The sequence below is a fragment of the Borostomias antarcticus genome (genome assembly GCF_949987555.1).
Source record: "Borostomias antarcticus genome assembly, chromosome: 11".
NCBI lineage: Eukaryota > Metazoa > Chordata > Actinopteri > Stomiiformes > Stomiidae > Borostomias > Borostomias antarcticus.
In genome coordinates, this window is record NC_140244.1 from 22333765 (window position 1) to 22354444 (window position 20680).

The 20680-nt window shown below is 45.6% G+C and overlaps 3 protein-coding genes across 4 annotated transcripts in view; 2 read left to right on the forward strand and 1 right to left on the reverse strand.

Annotated features, from left to right (window-relative positions):
- Positions 1-1058, forward strand: part of LOC311315666 (calcium-responsive transactivator-like) — a gene marked incomplete at both ends in the record, with an annotated part of 6289 nt that extends 5231 nt beyond the window's left edge. The window contains 4 exons of the mRNA XM_084446369.1: positions 301-393; positions 517-636; positions 785-912; positions 1032-1058. Coding sequence (XP_084302495.1) covers positions 301-393; positions 517-636; positions 785-912; positions 1032-1058 — 368 coding nt within the window. The remainder of the gene's footprint in view (positions 1-300; positions 394-516; positions 637-784; positions 913-1031) is intronic.
- A 2419-nt stretch (positions 1059-3477) lies between these two features.
- Positions 3478-11918, forward strand: mtg2 (mitochondrial ribosome-associated GTPase 2). 2 transcript variants are annotated; one of them, XM_084445375.1, is made up of 7 exons: positions 3478-3971; positions 5499-5646; positions 9352-9440; positions 10378-10501; positions 10658-10810; positions 11079-11261; positions 11689-11918. In XM_084445375.1, the coding sequence occupies exons 1-7, from the start codon at positions 3741-3743 to the stop codon at positions 11805-11807; spliced, it is 1047 nt and encodes a 348-aa protein (XP_084301501.1). In that variant the 5' UTR covers positions 3478-3740; the 3' UTR covers positions 11808-11918. The 2 variants fall into 2 exon arrangements, with proteins under 2 accessions (XP_084301501.1, XP_084301500.1); XM_084445374.1 differs by lacking the exons at positions 9352-9440; positions 10378-10501; positions 10658-10810; positions 11079-11261; positions 11689-11918 and adding exons at positions 5981-6096; positions 6214-6432; positions 6990-7128; positions 7458-7870.
- A 1452-nt stretch (positions 11919-13370) lies between these two features.
- On the reverse strand, positions 13371-20680 carry LOC311315498 (cadherin-like protein 26; the record flags this gene model as incomplete). Its single annotated transcript, XM_084446167.1, has 12 exons — positions 13371-13577; positions 13741-13836; positions 14914-15035; positions 15311-15538; positions 15699-15917; positions 16104-16246; positions 16479-16783; positions 16908-17090; positions 17169-17300; positions 18945-19117; positions 20188-20332; positions 20651-20680. The coding sequence occupies 12 exons, from the start codon at positions 20678-20680 to the stop codon at positions 13371-13373; spliced, it is 1983 nt and encodes a 660-aa protein (XP_084302293.1).

A 20680-nucleotide genomic window follows, 5' to 3' on the forward strand; every position in this document is an offset into this window, starting at 1 on the left:
CGAAATTTCAGATTCCCAGTGTTTCATACAGTAGCAGTTTGTTGAGGACGGAGCTCAAACCTACTAGCTTACTAGTAGTAGTTTATCTGTGCTTTGTGTATTTGTCTTTTGTGTGGGAGTTATTTTGTTAGCGTCGGAGGCATTCAAAATGTCCGTTTGTGCTCTCTGTATCTTTTTGGCGCAGTTATACTGCTGTATATGCTGTTGTATGTGCTGTATACTGAGGAGTCAGCTGTTTTTGTGTAAATATTATTTCTTTTAGGGAGTTGTTTTGGCATGTGTTCCCTGCTTCTCCCACAGGACACGGAGAGTACTCGTACCAACAGTCTTCGTATGGTGAACAAGGCTATGAGAGGTCCTTTGACGAGTCCTCACAACACTACTACGAGGGAGGTATGCACTTATAACACTGTGCATATTCCCCTTTTTATCATGGGAAATGTTGCTGTAGCTTCTGTGATGAAAGGGTTTTCTATGGCTCTGTGTTTGAGGGGTGTCTTACTGTACTTACTGTAGGTAACTCCCAGTACAGTCAGCAGCAGCAGTCCCAGTTCCAGCAGGGATCAGGCCAGCAGCCTTTCAACCAACAGCAGTACCCTTCTCAACAGGGCTACAGTGGTCAACCACAGACCTATGGTAAGGAAGACATCAACTAAACACACACACACACACTCATACACACGCATGAACGCAAGCAAGCAGCCACACACATGCACACAAACTTACTGTACACACACGCGCTTGGTGGCGTGATGCACTGACCCCCCCCCCCCCTTCCCCACAGCCCCTGGTCAGGGTGGGACCTCCCAGTACTCCCAGTACCCACAGGGTCAGGGTCAACAGTACAGCTCCTACCGCCCCTCCCAGTCTGCCCCGGGGGCACAGACACAGAGGCCCTACGCCTACGAACAGGTACTGACCACTGCCCAACACATGGGATGGGACACTCACTATAAGGGAAGTAACACTGAATAAACAATAGAAGACTTGTAGACTTGTAATATGTGACTTATTTTAACCTCCTTTTCTAGGGTCAGTATGGAAACTATCAGCAATAACGCATCACTTTTTCTTGGGCGGACTGTTGGAAAAGTTGGGCAGGGAAACATCTCTGTGGATACCCCTTAACGGTTGTGTGTGCAAACAAGAGTTTTTTCACAGCTCTGAATCCATAGCAGTTTACTGAGATGGGCTAGGCCAGTCTAAATCCAAACCATTGTCTGCTTGTTCATTACTATTTTAGTAGGAAAAGGTAAACTGGTTCCAATGCATTCATGTCTTTGCAACCATCTCTCATCTTGCTCTCTAAACAGGGTTCAGATTATAGACATTTTAATCCACACTGAAGGTAAAGATTAAAGAGCTGCTTTTTTAGTCACCATTCAAGGTAAACAAACAGTAGTGTCTTCCTGATTCCTGTTTGGCTGTCAGCCTCATAGTTTGAGAACATACTTATCCACAGATTATATTACATAGGTCACATCTTTGCAGGGTAAGGAAGTTGTATTATTATTGTATGTTTGTATGCCATATTTCTTAAAACGAGAGAGAAAAGACTGAGAAGTAGAAACTACTGCCAACTTCCTGCGCTGCACCTTAAAACATTAGAATGTTAACTTGTAAACGCTGTAGGAAAGGATTAACCTATGGTCCAGAGTCAAGCCACTGTCTCATGTTGCTATAAGATTGTAGCTGCAATTATGTGAATTAGCTCAAGATAAAGTAAGGTCATATTTTCCTATCAATCTAAGCATAGAACACACTGATTGAGGGTTTTTAATGTAGATAGAGCATAGTAGCTCATGATAAAGAAATTACTTTAATGATTGTGAAAATGTCAGTCTTTGAACCTGATTATTTCAGGGAAGGTTGGTAGTCTTGTTTTAACCAAACTGTGATGTTTAAGTGTGTATCAGAACATTTGGTGTGACCACATTGTCTTTGTATGTCTGTTTACTGAGGTCATTGATACAATAGATAGCTGATTGATTCAGTCTTTGGAGTGTACATTATTGAAAATCACAATCTTACAAGGTGTAACCATTGATTCACTGACTAGACACTTTTATATATTCCGATTGGGAACATCTCAGCCTATGTACTTCAGCACATCAGTCACAGAGCTTAATTTAATTTGTCTTTAATGCCTTGAATTCCTTTTGAATTTAGTTCTTTGTAATTGTTTTATCTTATCCTGATAAGCACTGTGCTGCGCAGCTAGGAACCTTTTATACTTTGCTTTTTATACATTCCGGCAGTTTTAAAATATTTTTTTAAATATTATTTTGTTAAATCAAATATTTCGCTGTGTATGTTTCAATAGTAATGCATGTGTCCATTAGCACCATCCAACATGTTGAGATATGCTCTCTTACAGCCAAAGTAACACATACTTTAGACAGAGGACTAACTCTGTCCTGCACCTCAAAACTTCAACCAGTGCAATACACTTAGTCCTTAATTGGGATTAACTGCCTTTGTCAGGACTAACCACTAGTCTACTGCCTCCAAGGGTACATCTGAAAAGATAGTGTCTAGTAGTAAAGCACACAATCCAAAGTATCATTGGTTTAGCCATATCTTACTGTATATGTGTTTGGCCTCAGCTGGTTGTTTTAACTCAAAACACATTTTCTGATGGTTAAAGGTTTGTTTTTCTTGTGGCATATGGCATTATGGTTTCACATGTATCATAAGCCTACATGTTTAATCCACTCATGTTTAATCCACTCTCTTTTGCAACAAAATATTTGCCATGTAATGTATTGTATTGATCCATCCAGTTCTGTCCTCAAAGGTCCAGTGTTGGGGTTAGATCATTAATGTTGAAGGAGGTGACAAGTACACAAGGATTACAAGTGTCAAATCAGAATGTCCCACCAACATACTTGCCTTATCATTTATATAACAATGTACAATAAGCACTATTTTGTTTTAAATTTTATTTAGCATGGTTCATTTCTTAAACAAACCAGTTTATAATGTGTACAGTGATGTCCCCTGTAATAAGGTTCTCACTTACGCTATAATAGTGCTTCTTAGATTTAGGCTACTGATGTTCTACTTAAAGCCCAAAGGAGACAGCACAAATAGTATTAGGAATTAACTCTGGGGTACCGGGCACAGCTCAACAACTGTATGCTACTCAACTCTACAGTGACAATCACAAGCTTCTATACTGTAATGCAGCTAATGTATTCGTTTTCTTGTGATTGGATATGTGCTTTGGTCTTCATATATGAGTGCTTTGAGTGTCTGAGTGTGTGAGCAGGTATGTGTGCGTGCTTTGTGAATGGTTTAGAGAAGGGATTCTGCTGTCTTTTGTTACTGTTTACTATGTAAAATAAATGGACCGGTCACCTTGTTCTTGATCTCATTAAGGAAGCATTGATAAACCTAGCTCTTGATTTATATTTTTGGTCCTCCGCAGTTTCCGTACTAGCTGTAATTCCTAAACATGGCTGCCGCCACCAGTAACCACCGATAACATTCACTGAACAAAAGATAGGTCGCCGCAAAATATGCTGGAACTCAGTATCTACAGACAGCTGTCGTGTTTTTATAATACCGCTAACTAGGTTAATAAATGGTTATCATAATATGTGAACAAATAATAGTGTCCGTAGCTGTAGAAACGTACCTGCCAGCTACTGGAGCTAGCGAGAACGCACGTCGAAGAGGAGGGGACACTCGCATTGGATATCCTTTTATGTCATGACATTCTTTCCTCAAGAATAACAATGCTCGCCACATTAACGAGGGCCCAAAGCCGGAGATGGCTTACTCAAAAGTTGGACAGAATAGGGTTATTTGCACAAGTCGTTGTCAGGAGCGAGCTGGGCGGCTGGTTGTGGCTCCGGAGCCGGAGGGCAGCAGCGCAGAGCGGGGTCAGGGCTGTCAGCACGTCGTGTGCGTGTTACGCCAAAGTCCGAGGAATTCAGAGGAAGAAAGACCTATCTGAAAAGAAACTGGTATGTACCTGGATGTATATAACTTGTTCTAACTAGCTTGAGCAGCTTGCCGTAGGAATCATGCCGAGAAGTTGCCTGTAGCTAGCTAATCAGCAGGGCTGCCAAGTCTCACGCATTGAGCGTGAGACGCACGCATTTCAGCCTCTTCTCACGCTCACACGCCACACACAACAATTCTCACGCGGAGAAATGACCAACCCCTACATACTACAGGCCCGTAGCCAGGGGGGGGATCGGGTGGATAGAACGAACCCCGCCTCACGACCAAAGGTAGTCCTCTCCCCCCCCCGTCAACAACTCCCCCTACAATAAAATTAACGCGGAAGGGGATAAATCTCACTCCAAGTTTTTGGTCAAACTTGGCGGAGGATGAGGATGAGCCAGAGAGAGAGGAGGAGGAGGAGGAGGATGAGCCAGAGAGAGAGAGGAGGAGGAGGAGGAGCCAGAGAGAGAGATAGAGAGCGCGCTCTCTCTCTCTCTGGCTCCTACTCCTCCACTCTCTGAGCCAGAGAGAGAGAGGAGGAGGAGGAGGAGGATGAGCCAGAGAGAGAGAGGAGGAGGAGGAGGAAGAGCCAGAGAGAGAGGAGGAGGAGGATGAGCCAGAGAGAGAGAGGAGGAGGAGGATGAGCCAGAGAGAGGAGGAGGAGGAGGAGGATGAGCCAGAGAGAGAGAGAGGAGGAGGAGGATGAGCCAGAGAGAGCGAGAGGAGGAGGAGGAGGCGGGCCGGCGGGCCTCTCCTCCTCCTCTCTCTCTGGCTCCTCCTCCTCTCTCTCTCTCTCTCTGGCTCATCCTATCTCCTCCTCCTCCTCTCTCTCTGGCTCCTACTCCTTCTCTCTCTCTCTGTCTCATTCTCCTCTTTCTCTGGCTCCTCCTCCTTCTCTCTCTCTCTCTCTGGCTCATCCTCCTCTCTCCTCCTCCTCTCTCTCTGGCTCCTCCTCCTCTCTCTCAATTCAATGATTTTATAAAGTTTTAAACTTTAGCCTGTTGCTGTAGCTCCACCTTCAGCTTTATTGACCTACAATGCAGGTTGAGGAATTTGGGTATATTACTGGAGCTATGTGCAAAGTTTGGTGATTTTTTCTCCACGGGAAGTCAGACTTCAGTGGAAGATAGAGAATAATAATAATAGTAATAATAATAATATAGGCAAATACAATAGGGTATTTATGTAACATAATAAGTAACTCAAGAAAAAAAGGAAAGAAAAAGTACTCATCCTCTTCCTCCCACAAAAGCTCCAGTACATCCAGAACAGTGCTGCCAGGATCCTGATGGGAGTGTGGAAATACCATATCACCCCTATCCTGGCATCTTTGCACTGGCTCCAAATCAACACCTCCCGTCAACAACTCGCCCGACAATAAAATTAACGGGGAAGGGGATAAATCTCACTCCAAGATTTTGGTCAAACTTGGCAGCCCTGCTAATCAGCAACGTTAGCATGATAACTATTCCTTCTACAGGCTAACGTTAGCCAGCACTAAATAATTGCACACTCTTGATTGATGTTCGCACCCTGTGCCTCAGACCCGTCACTTTGTGGACCACCGCAATGTGAAGTTGCTGGCTGGATCTGGTGGGAAAGGAGCGTGCACCTTCCACAGTGAGCCCCGGAAGGAGTGGGGAGGGCCGGATGGAGGAAACGGAGGAGACGGGGGAACCATTATTATCAAAGGTACGGCTAACTTACCTCACCTTCCCTGTTCACATAGACAAACAAATTATACTGTCAGTCACTCATCTATAGGTCTACAACATCACACACTCTAGCCATAGACTGACAAGTTTCAGTCTGTTGAGGGATCTTTGTACAGCCATTGAGTTAAATGACTAGTTCAGCTACGTTCTTAACATTAGGCCCATATATCCCAGTGCACCATTCATACCGGATGGAATGGTAGAATAGTCCTTAGTACATCTCATTATGACCAGGAGCCAATACTCGTATGCGTTCGAGCCGCCTCCGCTACGGGATTCCCCACATCGCTCTCTCGTCTGCGTGCTTTCAGTCGACCGGCAGATCAAATCGCTGGCACAGGTAGGCCCAGTTTACAGAGGAGATGCCGGCGAGCCAGGAGGCAACAAAAACTGCTACGGACGGAATGCCAGCTCAACCTACATTACTGTGAGTTACCTCTACTTGGCCACTATTACAATACGCCATTAGATGCCATATTAGACAATAGAGTGCAGAGTGAGTCAGCCTGACCCGAACGCACGCGGCGTCTGGTCTCCGCCCCAGGTCCCGATGGGAACGGTGGTGAAGGAGCAGGGTCAGACGGTGGCAGACCTCTCCCAGGACGGCCAGGAGTACGTGGCTGTGGTCGGAGGGGCAGGGGGCAAGGGGAACCGCTTCTTCCTGTCCAATGAGAACCGTGCCCCCATGGCGGCCACCCCGGGGGAGAGAGGCGAGGAGAGGGTCCTCCAGCTGGAGCTGCGCACCATGGCCCACGCTGGACTGGTGAGGCAGGGGGAGGGACCGGCACACTGCCCTTCTCACTAGGGATGCACCGATGCATCGGCCCGAACATCGGCATCGGCCGATGTTGGCCTTGTTGACTGCTATCGGCCCATCGGCAAATAAAATGACATTCACCGATGGTAGTGGCCGATGTTATGTCGCAACAATTACAGCTTTTTTTGGTTGCAAAACGTAGCCTACCCAGCTGCAGATTCGGAGAAGATCCGTGATGTAATCAGCAAACGCACGTGTAGTTTGCTTTCAAATTAAAGTGTAATAAAAATTGGCGTTTTGGAACCAAACACTTCATTTCTTTGTTTCCCTGGCACAAAAGGGGGAATAAAAATAAAATAAGCATCGGCATCGGCCCAGAATTTTGCAATCGGTGCATCCCTACTTCTCACAAGTTACCTTTTCTTCTAAAGCTTCAGCTTGATGGCCAGCTTGCTTGTAGGAGGGCCATATTGAAGATTCATCATACAAAGCTTCTTGTTGGTTCCCGTAGGGAGTAAAGACGAATGATCAAATGCGTTTTCATACTTTGCTTTTCACGCCAGGTTGGGTTTCCCAATGCAGGGAAGTCCTCTCTGTTAAGGGCCATCTCCAATGCCAGGCCTGCTGTGGCTGCCTACCCCTTCACCACACTCAACCCCCATGTGGGCATTGTCAAGTACAGGGACCATGAGCAAGTGGCAGGTAATGGGGGTTTGGTTCTGTTATTTAGCTGTTATAAGCCAGAGATTCTTATCTGATACTCCATTACAGGGAGTTACTGTAAGTTAATTCCACTAGTGTTTCACTAGCTTCACAGAATGTGGGCTGCTCATAACATCTTGTAATGTTTTTTTGCTTCCCTCTGGAATATGTAGGGGTGGGTCGTATACCCACCTCCCTTGTTCTCTGTAAAGCGCATTGTGTTGCCTCTGGGTATGAAATGCGCTATACAAATAAAGCTTTGATTGATTGATTGATTGATCTGATTCACACCAGTTTAAAGAGGCTTTCGGCCCCTCTCGCCCCTCTAGTGGCTGACATCCCTGGGATCATCCGCGGAGCCCATCTGAACCGAGGCCTGGGCGTCTCCTTTCTGAGACACATAGAGCGCTGTCGCTTCCTGCTCTTCGTACTCGACCTGTCCACCCCGGAGCCCTGGACCCAGCTCCAGCACCTGCGCTACGAGCTGGACCAGTACGAGAGCGGCCTGGCCCACCGGCCCCATGCCATTGTGGCAAACAAGATGGACCTGCCAGGCGCCAGGGGGAACCTAGAGGCCCTCAGGAGCCATGTGAGCCAGAGGGTCATCCCGGTTTCGGCCCTCACAGGAGAGAACACAGAGGAGCTGGTCCTCCACCTGCGAGAGCTGTATGATGGCTACCTCCAGGGAGGGAGCAGTGGGGAGGACAGGCCCACCAGGTGGTAGTAAAGAGACTGCTGTTCACCCACCTCACTGGTCTAGTTTGTTTGAATTGTATGACTACATTTATATTTAAATGAATCTTCTCAAATGCAGTGTATTTGTGATGCAATAAATTAATTAGAATATTATCTTTGTTTTGAGTTTATTTGTATAGTTTAGTATATAGCTTACAACATGTTTATCTATCTATCTATCTATCTATCTGAGGCTGTATACCGTATATATATATATATATATATATATATATATATACATATATATACATACACACACACACACACACACACACACATATAGACAGACCCATTAGCAGGTCATTCATTATGACATCTTTATTGTGATGTCACATACAGTGTACATTTGAACTGCATCCAACTTTTACAGCATCAAACATTATAATCTACTGCATGTTTTGAAGTATTGGTGAGTAGTAATGAACTGGGAGTGTGAGTTCAGAATGAGAAAGTGACACCTCCAGCAGGATTCATCCATTCGTTTTTAAGTTGGGAAAAACAAATCAACACCAGTGTGGTTGAGCTGGTCCGATCTGACCTTTGACCCCACTCTGTCCTCGCTGTATGGAGGCCGGATGTTTTCTGTGTGCCGCTGCTGACTGGACAGCCAGGGGTCAGCATGAGAGGGGTCAGTGTGTCAGATGTGCTGGGAGGGACTCTCACGCTGTCTTTGTTATCCACCCTTGTGGACAGATTGTGTGACCAAAACAAAACCGTTAACTAGAAAATCCCACAGTACTGTAAGCATCTGCAGGGAACAGAGATGGGAAACTAACTAGCCAATCAAAAAAGAGAGAATGAGGCCTAGCCAGTGAATAAGTTGAATTAAGCCAATAAGAGCTGGACTGAGAGTAGTCCGTATCCAGTTGGACTGTAGAGTGCTAAATCCCACTGATGGAGAGTGGAGCATGGCGCTTAAACAAATCTGAACTGCTGTGTCATAAAAGCCAGACACTAGTTTGTAGGGAGGAGTAGCACAATGGAAAGAAGCAGGAAGGACAAGCTGCTGCAGTGTGTAAGCTAAGCTTTCATCCTTAGGACCAATGGGGAATGTTAATGGCTGGTGATGCTGAGTAAGTGATGCCCTGAACACAGTGGTGCAGTGCAGTAGGGAGACCAGGGCCATACTGCAGCAGCCCTCTGGCCGCTGCTTTTAAGGCCCGACTTGTGTGACCGGCCCTGGGGGCGGGGTTAACGTGCAGGCTGCTGCTGTGTCACACTGTCCGTGTCGACGGACCTCACAACACTGTTTACCTGCCACTGAGGTGAGGGGGGGGGCTCCTCCCAAATGCACGTGTAGAATGAATTGATAAGTTGTCATTTATCATGCCAAAAAGATAGTGGGAATGTTTCCTGATGCAGTTATGTATTCATTGACTATGTATTGATGTATCTGGTAATGGTCTATATTCATTGACTATGTATTGATGTATTTGGTCATGTTTTGTATTGATGTATCTGGTAATGTTTTGTATTTTTTTCCCGCAGGCCAGCATGTGACAAAAATGGACCATGAGAGTGAAAAGTGGGCAAAGGTCCTATGGGACTACCTTTCTTTGCACCAACCCCTGGAAAAGGCAAGGATTAGTAGCCTAGCTAGTTATAATAGCACCGTATACATGACATGTAGGCCTACAGTATAAGCATTAATATCAGCAGAGCATATTTATATTTGTAGAGTGTGTTGCCACAATCTCTCCCTTTCTCTGATACAGTGTCATTATTACCTCTTCCAGACAAAGACATCATAATATTATCTTCTCCCTCAAAGCCCCCCGCAGACCGCATCCGCCACGATGTCGTACGACGGCGCACGGCGCTGTGTCCAGCTAGCCCCGCACACAGGCTGCGACATTCGATCCCACGATTTCACCAATCTCGCCAGCACCGGTCTCTTATAAGAGTTACAAAATGTTGTCTTTTGTAATGTTTGGACATGGGGTCATAGCATTGGATATTTCTGCACCTCGGCAATTATTTTCTCCTCTATTGTAATACAGCTGGGTAGACTAAAATAACCGTTAATAAAATAGATGTAGGCTAGCCTACATTTTAGCAAAACAATAGGCCTAAACGACACAACAAGGACATGGAAGAGATGGGAATAAAAATGTTTAACTTTTAATGATTAGCTTACTTTTACATATATTTAATAAACAGGCATTGCAGGAAATCACATGCATTAATCCAAGTTGGATTGCCACATGTCGGCAGCCGCATTCCAAAAAATAGAGCCGAGTCGAAATCAACCCGGGGCGACATTGTCGGCAGCTGTCGGCACGCCGCCGGTGTGCGGGCTTCCATAGGAAACAATGGGAGCTATTTATTTGGAACGTCGTTTTGTGTCGTGTCGTGGCGGTGGCGGATGCGGTCTGCGGGGGGCTTTTAAAGTGATTTCATAAACCAACTATTGTCCTCTGTAGCAAACTGTCATCCCATGTCATAATCGTATACATTCTTTAAGTGATGTCATAATCAATGTTCCAATGGTAACAGTGCTATCTGCCCTCTCAGAGTGATGTCATAATAGGCCTGGGTTGCCATGACTTGCGTGTCGCCGAGCGGTCAGCGGCCCTCTTCCTGGAGGGGTGGGCCCCCTGGCTACTCTTCACTGGCTACCTAGGCAAACAGACTGCAGGTCAGCAAGGGCACGCAACTCATATTCGTCTTTATTTGTATCATCTCTCTGGCTTTCTTTCTATCATCTGCCCCCTCCCACCTCCACACAAACACCACTTCTTCTGCTGTCTCTTGAGTGTGTGTGTGTGTGTGTGTGTGTGTGTGTGTGAGACAGGTGTGTGGACAAGGCCAGAGGCAGAGGTTTTCCTGGATGTGGCATTGAGGATGGGGGTTCCCAGGGCCAGTATCCTGCTGGAGACAGAAGCCACCAACACTGGAGAGAACATCTGCTTCTCCTACAGGCTCCTCAGGGACAACCACATCCCAGGTCCCCCCCCCCCCCCCCAACCACATCCCAGGTCCCCCCCCCCCACACACACACACACTTAGGACTCGCTATGGAGGGGAAACGCACCACTAGCTTGCCTGTTTGCTTATTGTAGCTCTACTGCTATTTGCTTATTGTAGCTCTAGGGGGCGTCAGAACCCAACTTCCTGGTGCACTGCTTACACTGCAGTCACACTGCGTTACACTTCTCATCCAATACATGTTGGTTTTCCTCTGAAGCCTCTTGTCTCCGATGTCTCTCTCCTAGCCAGCAGGACGATCCTGGTCCAGCAGCCGTTCATGGAGCGCAGGGTCCTCGCCACCTTCCTGCGCCAGTGGCCTGAACAGGGCCAGCACACACGGGCGTTCACCACGTCCCCTCAGCTGGGCATCTCTGAGTACCCCCACCCCTCCGTGGGTACAGCCTCTGACCTCATCAACTACATGCTCGGTACTCCACCTTTCCTCCACCAAAGGGCCTGTGCACTGCAGCGCATGTAGGCTGTATAACCGTCCTAATGGCATGAATAGGGTTTGAAAATAGCAGACTTTTAACGCCGGCACTACTACTGTAGATTTGGGATACACAGACAGCAGGTGTAAAGTGTTGGCTTCCTGTACACTGTACACATGTCGAAGTGTCCTTGAGCAAGACACCTAACCCCAAATTGCTCCCAATGAGCAGGTTAGCACCTTGCATGGCAGCTACCGCCATTGGTGTGTGAGTGTGTGTGTGAATGGGTGAATGACAGGCCATTGTAAAGCGCTTTGAGTGCCGCTAAGGTGGAAAAGCGCTATATAAGCGCAGTCCATTTACCATTTTACCATTTACTGTTGTCTAACTGCACTCTGCTGTGTGTGGTCCTGTGGCTGTCCAGGCGTTCTGGAGAGGATCCGTGACTACCCTCAGAAAGGCTTCCAGGTGGAACAGGAGATCCCACCCTGCGCTCTCTCTGCCTACCAGTGGTTGCTGCAGGCTGGGTACAGCCCCAAGTGACACTACTGTCCCCGACGGAGCGACTGGAACAGACACACTCACACACGCGCACAAACCTGCAAACATGCTAGGACCAAGTGCCAAGGACTTGTTAAACTAGCCCAATAAAATTGGATGATTCATGCATATTTTTTAATGGCTTGATCATTGTTATTGGGAATCGAAGATGACTGAATTGCATATAGGGTGTATTTTGTAAGGCATAGGAAAGAGATTAGTTTATTGAAATACTGTAATGATTTGAGATTTGAGAAACATGGTGGAAATAATTTGTACAATTATGTTTTGTTTCAACTTGTATTTATAATAATAATAATAATACACTTTGTTTGTATAGCATCTTTCAAAACAGCTTTACAGAACAAGATAAAATAGTACACAACAGTCATGATAAAAAAATGTTTTACTTGAACATAAACATGAAAACATATGTAAAACAGAGAACATACGACCTGATAAACAAGTGTATAAAACAGAAAAAACAAGAAATGGTGCTCAGAGAGCACAGACCTCCACCCCTGAATGCATTTTGTGGCTCAGTGGGTGCCAAAATTGAATGGATTCTAAATTGGCCCGTGCTATACCCCTCCACCGAGTTTCATGAAAAGCAGTCAGTAGTTTTTGCATAATCCAAGTCCAAAAAATGAATGTCCAGCCCGGCCGTGATTCGGATCCGCTCCAAAATGTAATGGGTTCTAAGGTGGACCATGTGACACCCTTCCACCGAGTTTCGTGAAAATCAGTGCAGTCGTTTTTGTGGAATCCTGCTGACGGACGGACGGACGAATGGACGGATACATGCCACCGAAAACATTCAAACAAAGCGAAATGAAAATAAGAGTATTAAAGAGGGATAGAAACTTAAACAACAGAAATATCTGTCAGTGAGGTATGAGTGAAACCAAGCAAGAGCAGTGGCTTTTATGCCAACAGTTTTCCGGGCAACTTACTTGAGCTAAAATGTTAAACACTGTTTTACATCGTAATTTACATATCGAGAGATTCAGGCCCACGCCATCACAACACGAGAGAGATTCAGGCCCACACCATCACAACACGAGAGAGATTCAGGCCCACGCCATCACAACACGAGAGAGATTCAGGCCCACGCCATCACAACACGAGAGCTTCAGGCCCACGCCATCACAACACGAGAGATTCAGGCCCACGCCATCACAACACGAGAGAGATTCAGGCCCACACCATCACAACACGAGAGAGATTCAGGCCCACACCATCACAACACGAGAGAGATTCAGGCCCACACCATCACAACACGAGAGAGATTCAGGCCCACACCATCACAACACGAGAGCTTCAGGCCCACGCCATCACAACACGAGAGCTTCAGGCCCACGCCATCACAAGCAAAAAGTGAATTTAAGCCCCAAGCTGACAGTCAAGCCACTTCCCAAATCCACAATGTAGACTTCATGGCCTGTGCTTTGGAAACAGTTTCATCCTCTTCGTCGTGTTGAACATATCAGCTCAGTATATATCCAGTGCAGTATCCTTCCACGCTAACTAGAGCCCATCCTCGGCTGAGCCACTTGAGAGCCGTCTTTAGGAGGAGGCGTGGCTGGGCCTGCAGATGGAGGCCAGGGTATTGAACCTGGGGCCGAGGTACAGGAGGATGTCCGTGTCAAAGGGGCTCTCTGGGATGGAGATAGCCTCTAGCATGGAGCCGGTCTCTGGGTCCCCCTCCTCGGCATATGGGTGTGGCGCATAGTCACCTAGCTCCTCCCCCTGCGCCTGGAGGAGGTCCATCCTCTGTGGAGGAGAGGGGGCAGTAGCGGACATATTTTGATATTTTGTTATTTTGTTTATAATATTATAGGAAATAGGAAATGCCTTTCGTCTTTTTTTTCTATCTTTCCCTGATCAGTTCTGAATACTGTATGTATATCTATGTACTGTATATCTATGTACCTACCTGGTTGAGTGTGTCAAACAGGACCTTAGATCTGTTCAGATAAGAATCTACTGATGAATCCACTGTTGTAGCATATTTCCTGTTTTCCATCAAACCCTGCAAGGGGAGGAAGACGACATTAATACAAAGAGATCCCACGTTATGGAATGCAACACTAATTCACAAGATACAACAGCTTATATAACTCAAGATTACTTACGTTCATATACCCGCCGTACATGCTAGCACTCTGAAATTGTAGTGTAGAAGGTTGAAAGGGATTAAAAGAGTTAAATGGGTCAAAAGTAGCTGTATTAAAGTATTAAAGTAGATAGTGTTTGTAATATTGCAATACCCTTTGCATGGAGCTCCCTTGTTGATAATGTCGTCCTAGACTCGACTGCTTGAACGTGGAGTATTCAGAATATGCAGGGCCTTCTCTTATACTCAATGCCTTTTTTACGATCTAGATAGATAAAAGAAGGTGATTTTATTTTGTGTTCAGTACTTTTCCTCTGCACGATATACCTGTACACACATGATTTACTGTAGATGAGTCTCTGCTGTAGTAATGGTTTACAGTACTCACTGTCCTCTTGACTGGCGGAGGAGCTGATTTTGTACAGATTTCCACTTGGCATACAGGATGTGTGGGTAGCTATAAACACAGTTTTAGATATCTCATATTAACACAGTTTTAGATATCTCATATCAACACAGTTTTAGATATATCATATCAACACAGTTTTAGATATATCATATCAACACAGTTTTAGATATCTCATATTAACACAGTTTTAGATATCTCATATTTACACAGTTTTAGATATCTCATATTAACACAGTTTTAGATATCTTATATTAACACAGTTTTAGATATATCATATCAACACAGTTTTAGATATCTCATATTAACACAGTTTTAGATATATCATATTAACACAGTTTTAGATATATCATATTAACACAGTTTTAGATATCTCATATCAACACAGTTTTAGATATCTCATATTAACACAGTTTTAGATATCTCATATTAACACAGTTTTAGATATATCATATCAACACAATTTTAGATATCTCATATTAACACAGTTTTAGATATCTCATATTAACAGTTTTAGATATCTCATATTAACAAGTCCGAGCACATTTAACACAGTGGGACCTGTGAGTATCAGAGGGTGGGGTTACCATGCAGTCTGTTCCTGGCTTCTCCATGTTAGAATGGATGAGATAAGATGAGATTTCATCAGGGATGACCATCTTCACTCGATCAGTCTTACAGGACAGCAGGAAGGCCATCAGCAGTATGCCTAGGGTAGAGGAGACCATGACGTAGGCCTACAATGAACATGCAACGATGAGGTGTGGTATAATTCTCCTGTATTAACACTAGGTGGAGATACTAGTACAAATCTACAGTACTCAACAATTCTATTAAGGTACAGTTACCTCCTGTATCTCTGATCTAGAAGTTCAGACTGTCAGTTTTCCAACTACGAACCCAATGCCCGTCAGGGTTTAGCACAGTCCACGGACCAAAGCACAACCAGCCGCTGACAGCTTGCGGTGTGTCAGTGCCACCTACCCAGCAGGAGCAGCATGACGGCGAAGGCGACCATGATGGCTCCTACCCCCAGCCTGCTGGCGGCGGCGGCGGACTTGCCGACGCGACAGTTCCACCTGTCCGTGCAGGTGCACACGCTGACTGACAGGCTGTGGACCGCCGACAAGCCCTGGAGGTCAGCGATCTTCAGCTGCAGCTCATGGTGCCCAGCGAACACCATGCTCTCCTTCACTAGATTCACTGTGTAACCTGCAGATAGGAGAGAGAGAGAGAATAGAGGGAGGGAGAGAGAACGCCAGTGAGGAAGAGGAATACCTCTAACGGTATAGATGATGAAGGAAAGCCTACTGTATGCAGTAGTAACATGTCCCTACGAGAGCTGTAACGTACTGTATAAGAAAGGCCTCACCAAGCTCTGGCTCCATCCTCCACTTGCCCTTGACGTCCCCTAGAAGCTGGAAGAAGAAGGGTCCGCTGAAGGGTTCTCCGTCAAGGTCCTTGGCTGTGATGTTGGTCAGGGAGTCTGACAGGCACATGTCCAGGGTGGTCTCCTCCAGGTAGGGAGTGTTGTCGTTCAGGTCGGTCAGGTGGACGTAGAGGGAAGCGGTACCCGTCATTCGAGGCTTCCCTGTCAATCACAAAGACCCCGATCACAGATATGTGACTGACATTTAAGATAACGAAAATGATCCTATGATTGTTGATTTGATGTGCTGTATTACCAGCTTAATTGCCTTGTAATTATAATATTATTAATTAATAACAGAGAGTGATAATTAATTAATAACAGAAAGGGATATTGTCTGGTGCTTACCATGATCAACGGCGAGCACAGTCACGTTATAGATGTCGTTGACAACGTTGGGGGCCTCTCTGTCTAAGACCTTGGCCGTCTTTATTTGACAAGTCTTTGGATCCACTGTGACCCAGTCGTTTGGATCATCTCCTTTTATGTACCTTAAAGACACATCTGAGACTGTTAAAGCTGTGTTTGACCTACGTCCTGACCTAATACAGCATTTCTAACGATATGGTTGCTGCATCCAACACAGAATTATGTTAGGGAGCACAACAAAAAGTTGTTACAGCCCTGCGTGATCACATTATGGTAAGTAAATAAGGAACACCTTTTGTGTGTACAGTATCTAGTCTTACAGGGGTGTGTGTGTGTGTGTGTCTCCTGTCTTACTCGAAGGTGTTGGCGTGGCTGACATCCAAGTCAATGGCGGTGAATGTCTCCAGGATCCAGCCTACTGCCACGTTCTCATCCACCATGACATCCTTGACGGCCTGAGTGAACACGGGAGGGTCGTTCATGTCCTCCACGACCACCGTCACCTGGCAGGTGGACACGGCTCCAGAGCCCTGGCCAGTGACCTCCACATCCCATGGGCCTGTAGTGGGACGTTTTTTGACCTTACATGAGTGATAGGGCGCCACGTTCTCCACGCTGACTGACAGTTTTCTCATTGAACCATCCTTGAAGTTCAGTGGCTGCAGGTAAAAAAAAAGGAGGGAAACTGATTTGTGATAAACATGAGTCTGAAAAAACACAATAAAACCATAGGGTCATGTCATCCCGAAATATCAAATGTGTGAAGAGGTTTAAACTTTTTACCTTTTCCATAAACAAGACTCCCTCGTTAGTCTCTGGGTCAGTGGTGATGCTGAAGGTTTTGTCTGGGTCTCCATGTATGGTGTATATGGCCTTCCAGGCATCTGTACCTCTAGCGTCTTGGTCTGAAACCTGCAGCCGTTGAACAGGAACCCTCTCTTCTCTCTCCTTCACTCTCCCTGTAATCTACAATACAGACAGCGGATTGTCACGTTGAGTAAGGCCATGTGCATTGAGATAAGAGAGGAAAGGAGAGCAGCTCACAGTTTGCGTTGTGAAGACAGGCATGTGGTTGTTTCCGTCCTCTACGTTGACGATGACGGTGGCTGTGCTGGAGAGCTGCACCTTCTCTCCTCGATCTCTGGCCTCAACCAGGACGGTGTACTTCTCTGCTTTCTGAGGGGGAAAGACATCCTGGATCATTCAACTACGTATGGCCTTGGTCATCTCACATGATAGTAACATGCTTAAAAGGATAAGTTTACTATTTTGGCCTATGGGGTCTATCCTTGTGAGACCATCCTGATTTTGCGAGCTCACATTCTGTTTCTCTTGCAAATCAGTCTGGATACTCTCCATAGAGATCTGTTTGTGCCAGATCAGAAAACGATCTCACCAATCAGCATTGGTTCTGAGGAATTTTAAATACAAACAGCTATGATGGGTGTGTTTAGGTGTGATGATAGCGAGGAGCGGTTGAAGTTGGCGCATGTAATAGACAGATGGTTCACCCAATCACCTGCCAAGTATTTTCGAAAGTGCCTGCCCTTTTCCAAACAGTTTCCAACGAGGGTTCCCAGATGGTTATGTGAAGAAAACCATCTGGCGCGTGAGATTATATGGGGTCTGTCTTGATGAACCTGACACGTAGTGACTGTGACACATGTATACACCAGCCCACTTCCGGCTTTAGGCCTGGGCCATAGCAAACACACACCAGTATTCGCCATGTCTCTCCTATGATGCTATTTTAGCCTCTCTTACTCTGAAATGTAATTTAATGTAATGTATTGCTTTATAAATGTTCTTAGCTGGTAGACAAACATACTCCTGGAGCTTGCTCGATCGCCTTGTTGAGAGGGGTCAGGGAAGAATTTTTAAAGCTCACTTATCTGGCCCCCGGGTGATTACTGTTTTTTTGCTTCCCTCTGGAATATGTAGAGAGTGGGTCGTATACCCACCTCCCTTGTTCTCTGTAAAGCGCATTGTGTTGCCTCTGGGTATGAAATGCGCTATACAAATAAAGCTTTGATTGATTGATTGATTGATTGATATGATTTCTCTGATTGCCTCAGTATTGAGCTATAGCTACAGTTGTACTGCAGCCGCACACTCGGCTACAATGGAAGTCAAGGGGACCAGTGGAAACAGCAATGTTTCTGAGTGGTCGGAAAAGTCTGTTCAGAACAAACTAGATGGCTCGCTTCAGTTCATTTCTCCCATTTCCAAGTACATTTTGCTTTGTACGTAGTATGGGACTAGGTGATACAATCCCCTGTTTGCACATACCTACAGTATGCTTGGTATCTCTGTAAAAGTATAGTCTATTGGGGCAACACGTAGCTCGGGAGGTAGAGCGGCCGGCTGGGGATCGCGGGGTCCTCGCTTTGATCGTAGCTCCCAGCGTGTGCATAAGTGACTAGGGATAAGATAACAATGGTATTCAATACTGGGAATAAGGGATCAATGGTAGTGGGTCGTATGCCCACCTCCCTTGTTCTCTGTAAAGCGCATTGTGTTGCCTCTGGGTATGAAATGCGCTATACAAATAAAGCTTTGATTGATTGATTGATTGATTGAATGGTATTCAATAGTCTGATCCATCTTCTCTCTGTCCTTTGGCGTTGGACTTTGGACCAGTTTGTGTTTGTCTCCAAACCTTCCATTTCATTCAACAACTGTGCATGTACATGCTGACGATATGCATCATGGGTGGAGGATGACAATGTATCTATAGCAATATTGCTATAGATATAGGACTATTGTTAATACTGTAATATAATTGTGGTGAATGTCGTTATTTCCGTCCTCCCTTCTCACCTCGTGATCCAGACATCCTTTAAAGCCAATATTTCCATAATAACCATCATGCTGTATGTAGAACTCGAGGTCAGTTGGAGTAGGGGTGACAGAGACGATGCTCAGGTCAAACGTGCCGTTGTTGGTGCTGCGGTCATCCTTATCTGATGCTTGAACAGTGACTAGGAAAGTGTCTGGTGACAGGAGGGGGAAGCAGACAGATATGGTGGAAAAGACCTTACAACGTGTCATTTTTTAAAATAGAACATGTCTTAAATGACTCAGTATTTAAACTTCCTTACAGTATCCACAGTATTAACAACTAGAAAAGGTGCTCAGAGAGCACAGACCTCCGCCCCTGAATGCATTTCGTGGCCCTGTGCACGGCAAAATTGAATGGGTTCTAAATTGTCCCATGCTACACCCCTCCACTGAGTTTCATGAAAAGCGGTCTGGTAGTTTTTGTGTAATCCTAGTTCAAAAAATGAATGGTGGTTAAAGGCCGGCCCGGCCGTGTTTGGGCGGCTTGTGGACGTGCTTCGGATCCACTCCAAAATGTAATGAGTTCTAAGTTGGCCCATGCTACATCCCTCCACCCAATTTCATGAAAAGCGGTCTGTTAGTTTTTGCGTAATCCTGGACCAAAAAAGGAATGGTGGTGAATGGTCGGCTGTGTTTGGGCGGCTTGTGGACTCGCCTCGTAATTCGGATCCGCTCCATAATTTAATGGATTTTATGTTGGCCCATGCTACACCGTTCCACCAAGTTTCATGAAAATCAGTGCAGTAGTTTTTGCATAACTCTGCTAACAGACATATGGACTTATGGACACATATGCCAACGAAAACAGTGGTAATAATGTAAACACAATTTGCACAAAGTTGTCAGGAGTGTTCCACTATTCTCATCAGATGGATTGCACAGTACTAACTGCAATGTGAATGGTTGAACATAGAGCAGTCATGATGGCTGTTTCCTGAGGAGATCCCAGCAAACATGCGACGTCAGGCAGACGTTCAGATCATGTCTTAATAACGTCCGTAAGTCCAGAACCCCATTTGTACGTCTGCTGGACCCCTCAATATTCGAACGTCTGGCTTGTACCCCTCTAAGACGTCTCTGGACATGCAGAACAGGTTCAATATCTGAATGTCTAAAAAAACTTTCATTCTGGCTCCTAATTGGATGTCTTTTGGACGTCCGAAAAAGACATGTAAAAGATGTATTTTAGACGTGTCTTTGCTCAGTGGGTGGTGTACTGTACCCTGTGATGCTGATTCCAGCAGGTTCACGTGATAGGATGGCCTATCAAACTCAGGCACGTTGTCATTGATGTCCTGCACCTGCACCTCCACCCCCAGTCTGGTTTCCAGATTATGGCCGTGTGCATCCTGGGCCTCGAATGTCAGCTGGGAATCAGTGAAATGATTGTTATTTTAAGAGGAAATAATTGATCTCGGAGGAGTGGGCAGAGTATGACATGTCGTGAGTGAATCCATGGTTAGAAAGTAGGACTCAGGCCTGGTGCACTGTCGTCAGTCAGCAGCAGCTCTACCGCTAGACCAAGAAATGGTTTGGAAAGAAGATTCCCTTTTGAGTTCTGACAAGTACAGTAGTAGTACACTTACTTTTCCAACGTTAAATTATTGTCGCTTTGGATAAAAGCGTGGGCTAAATGACTGTAATGTAATATCCTACTAAACCTCTGCCATAATGAGTGCCCTTACCAACAGTCTTCGCTTTTCCTCAAAGTCCAT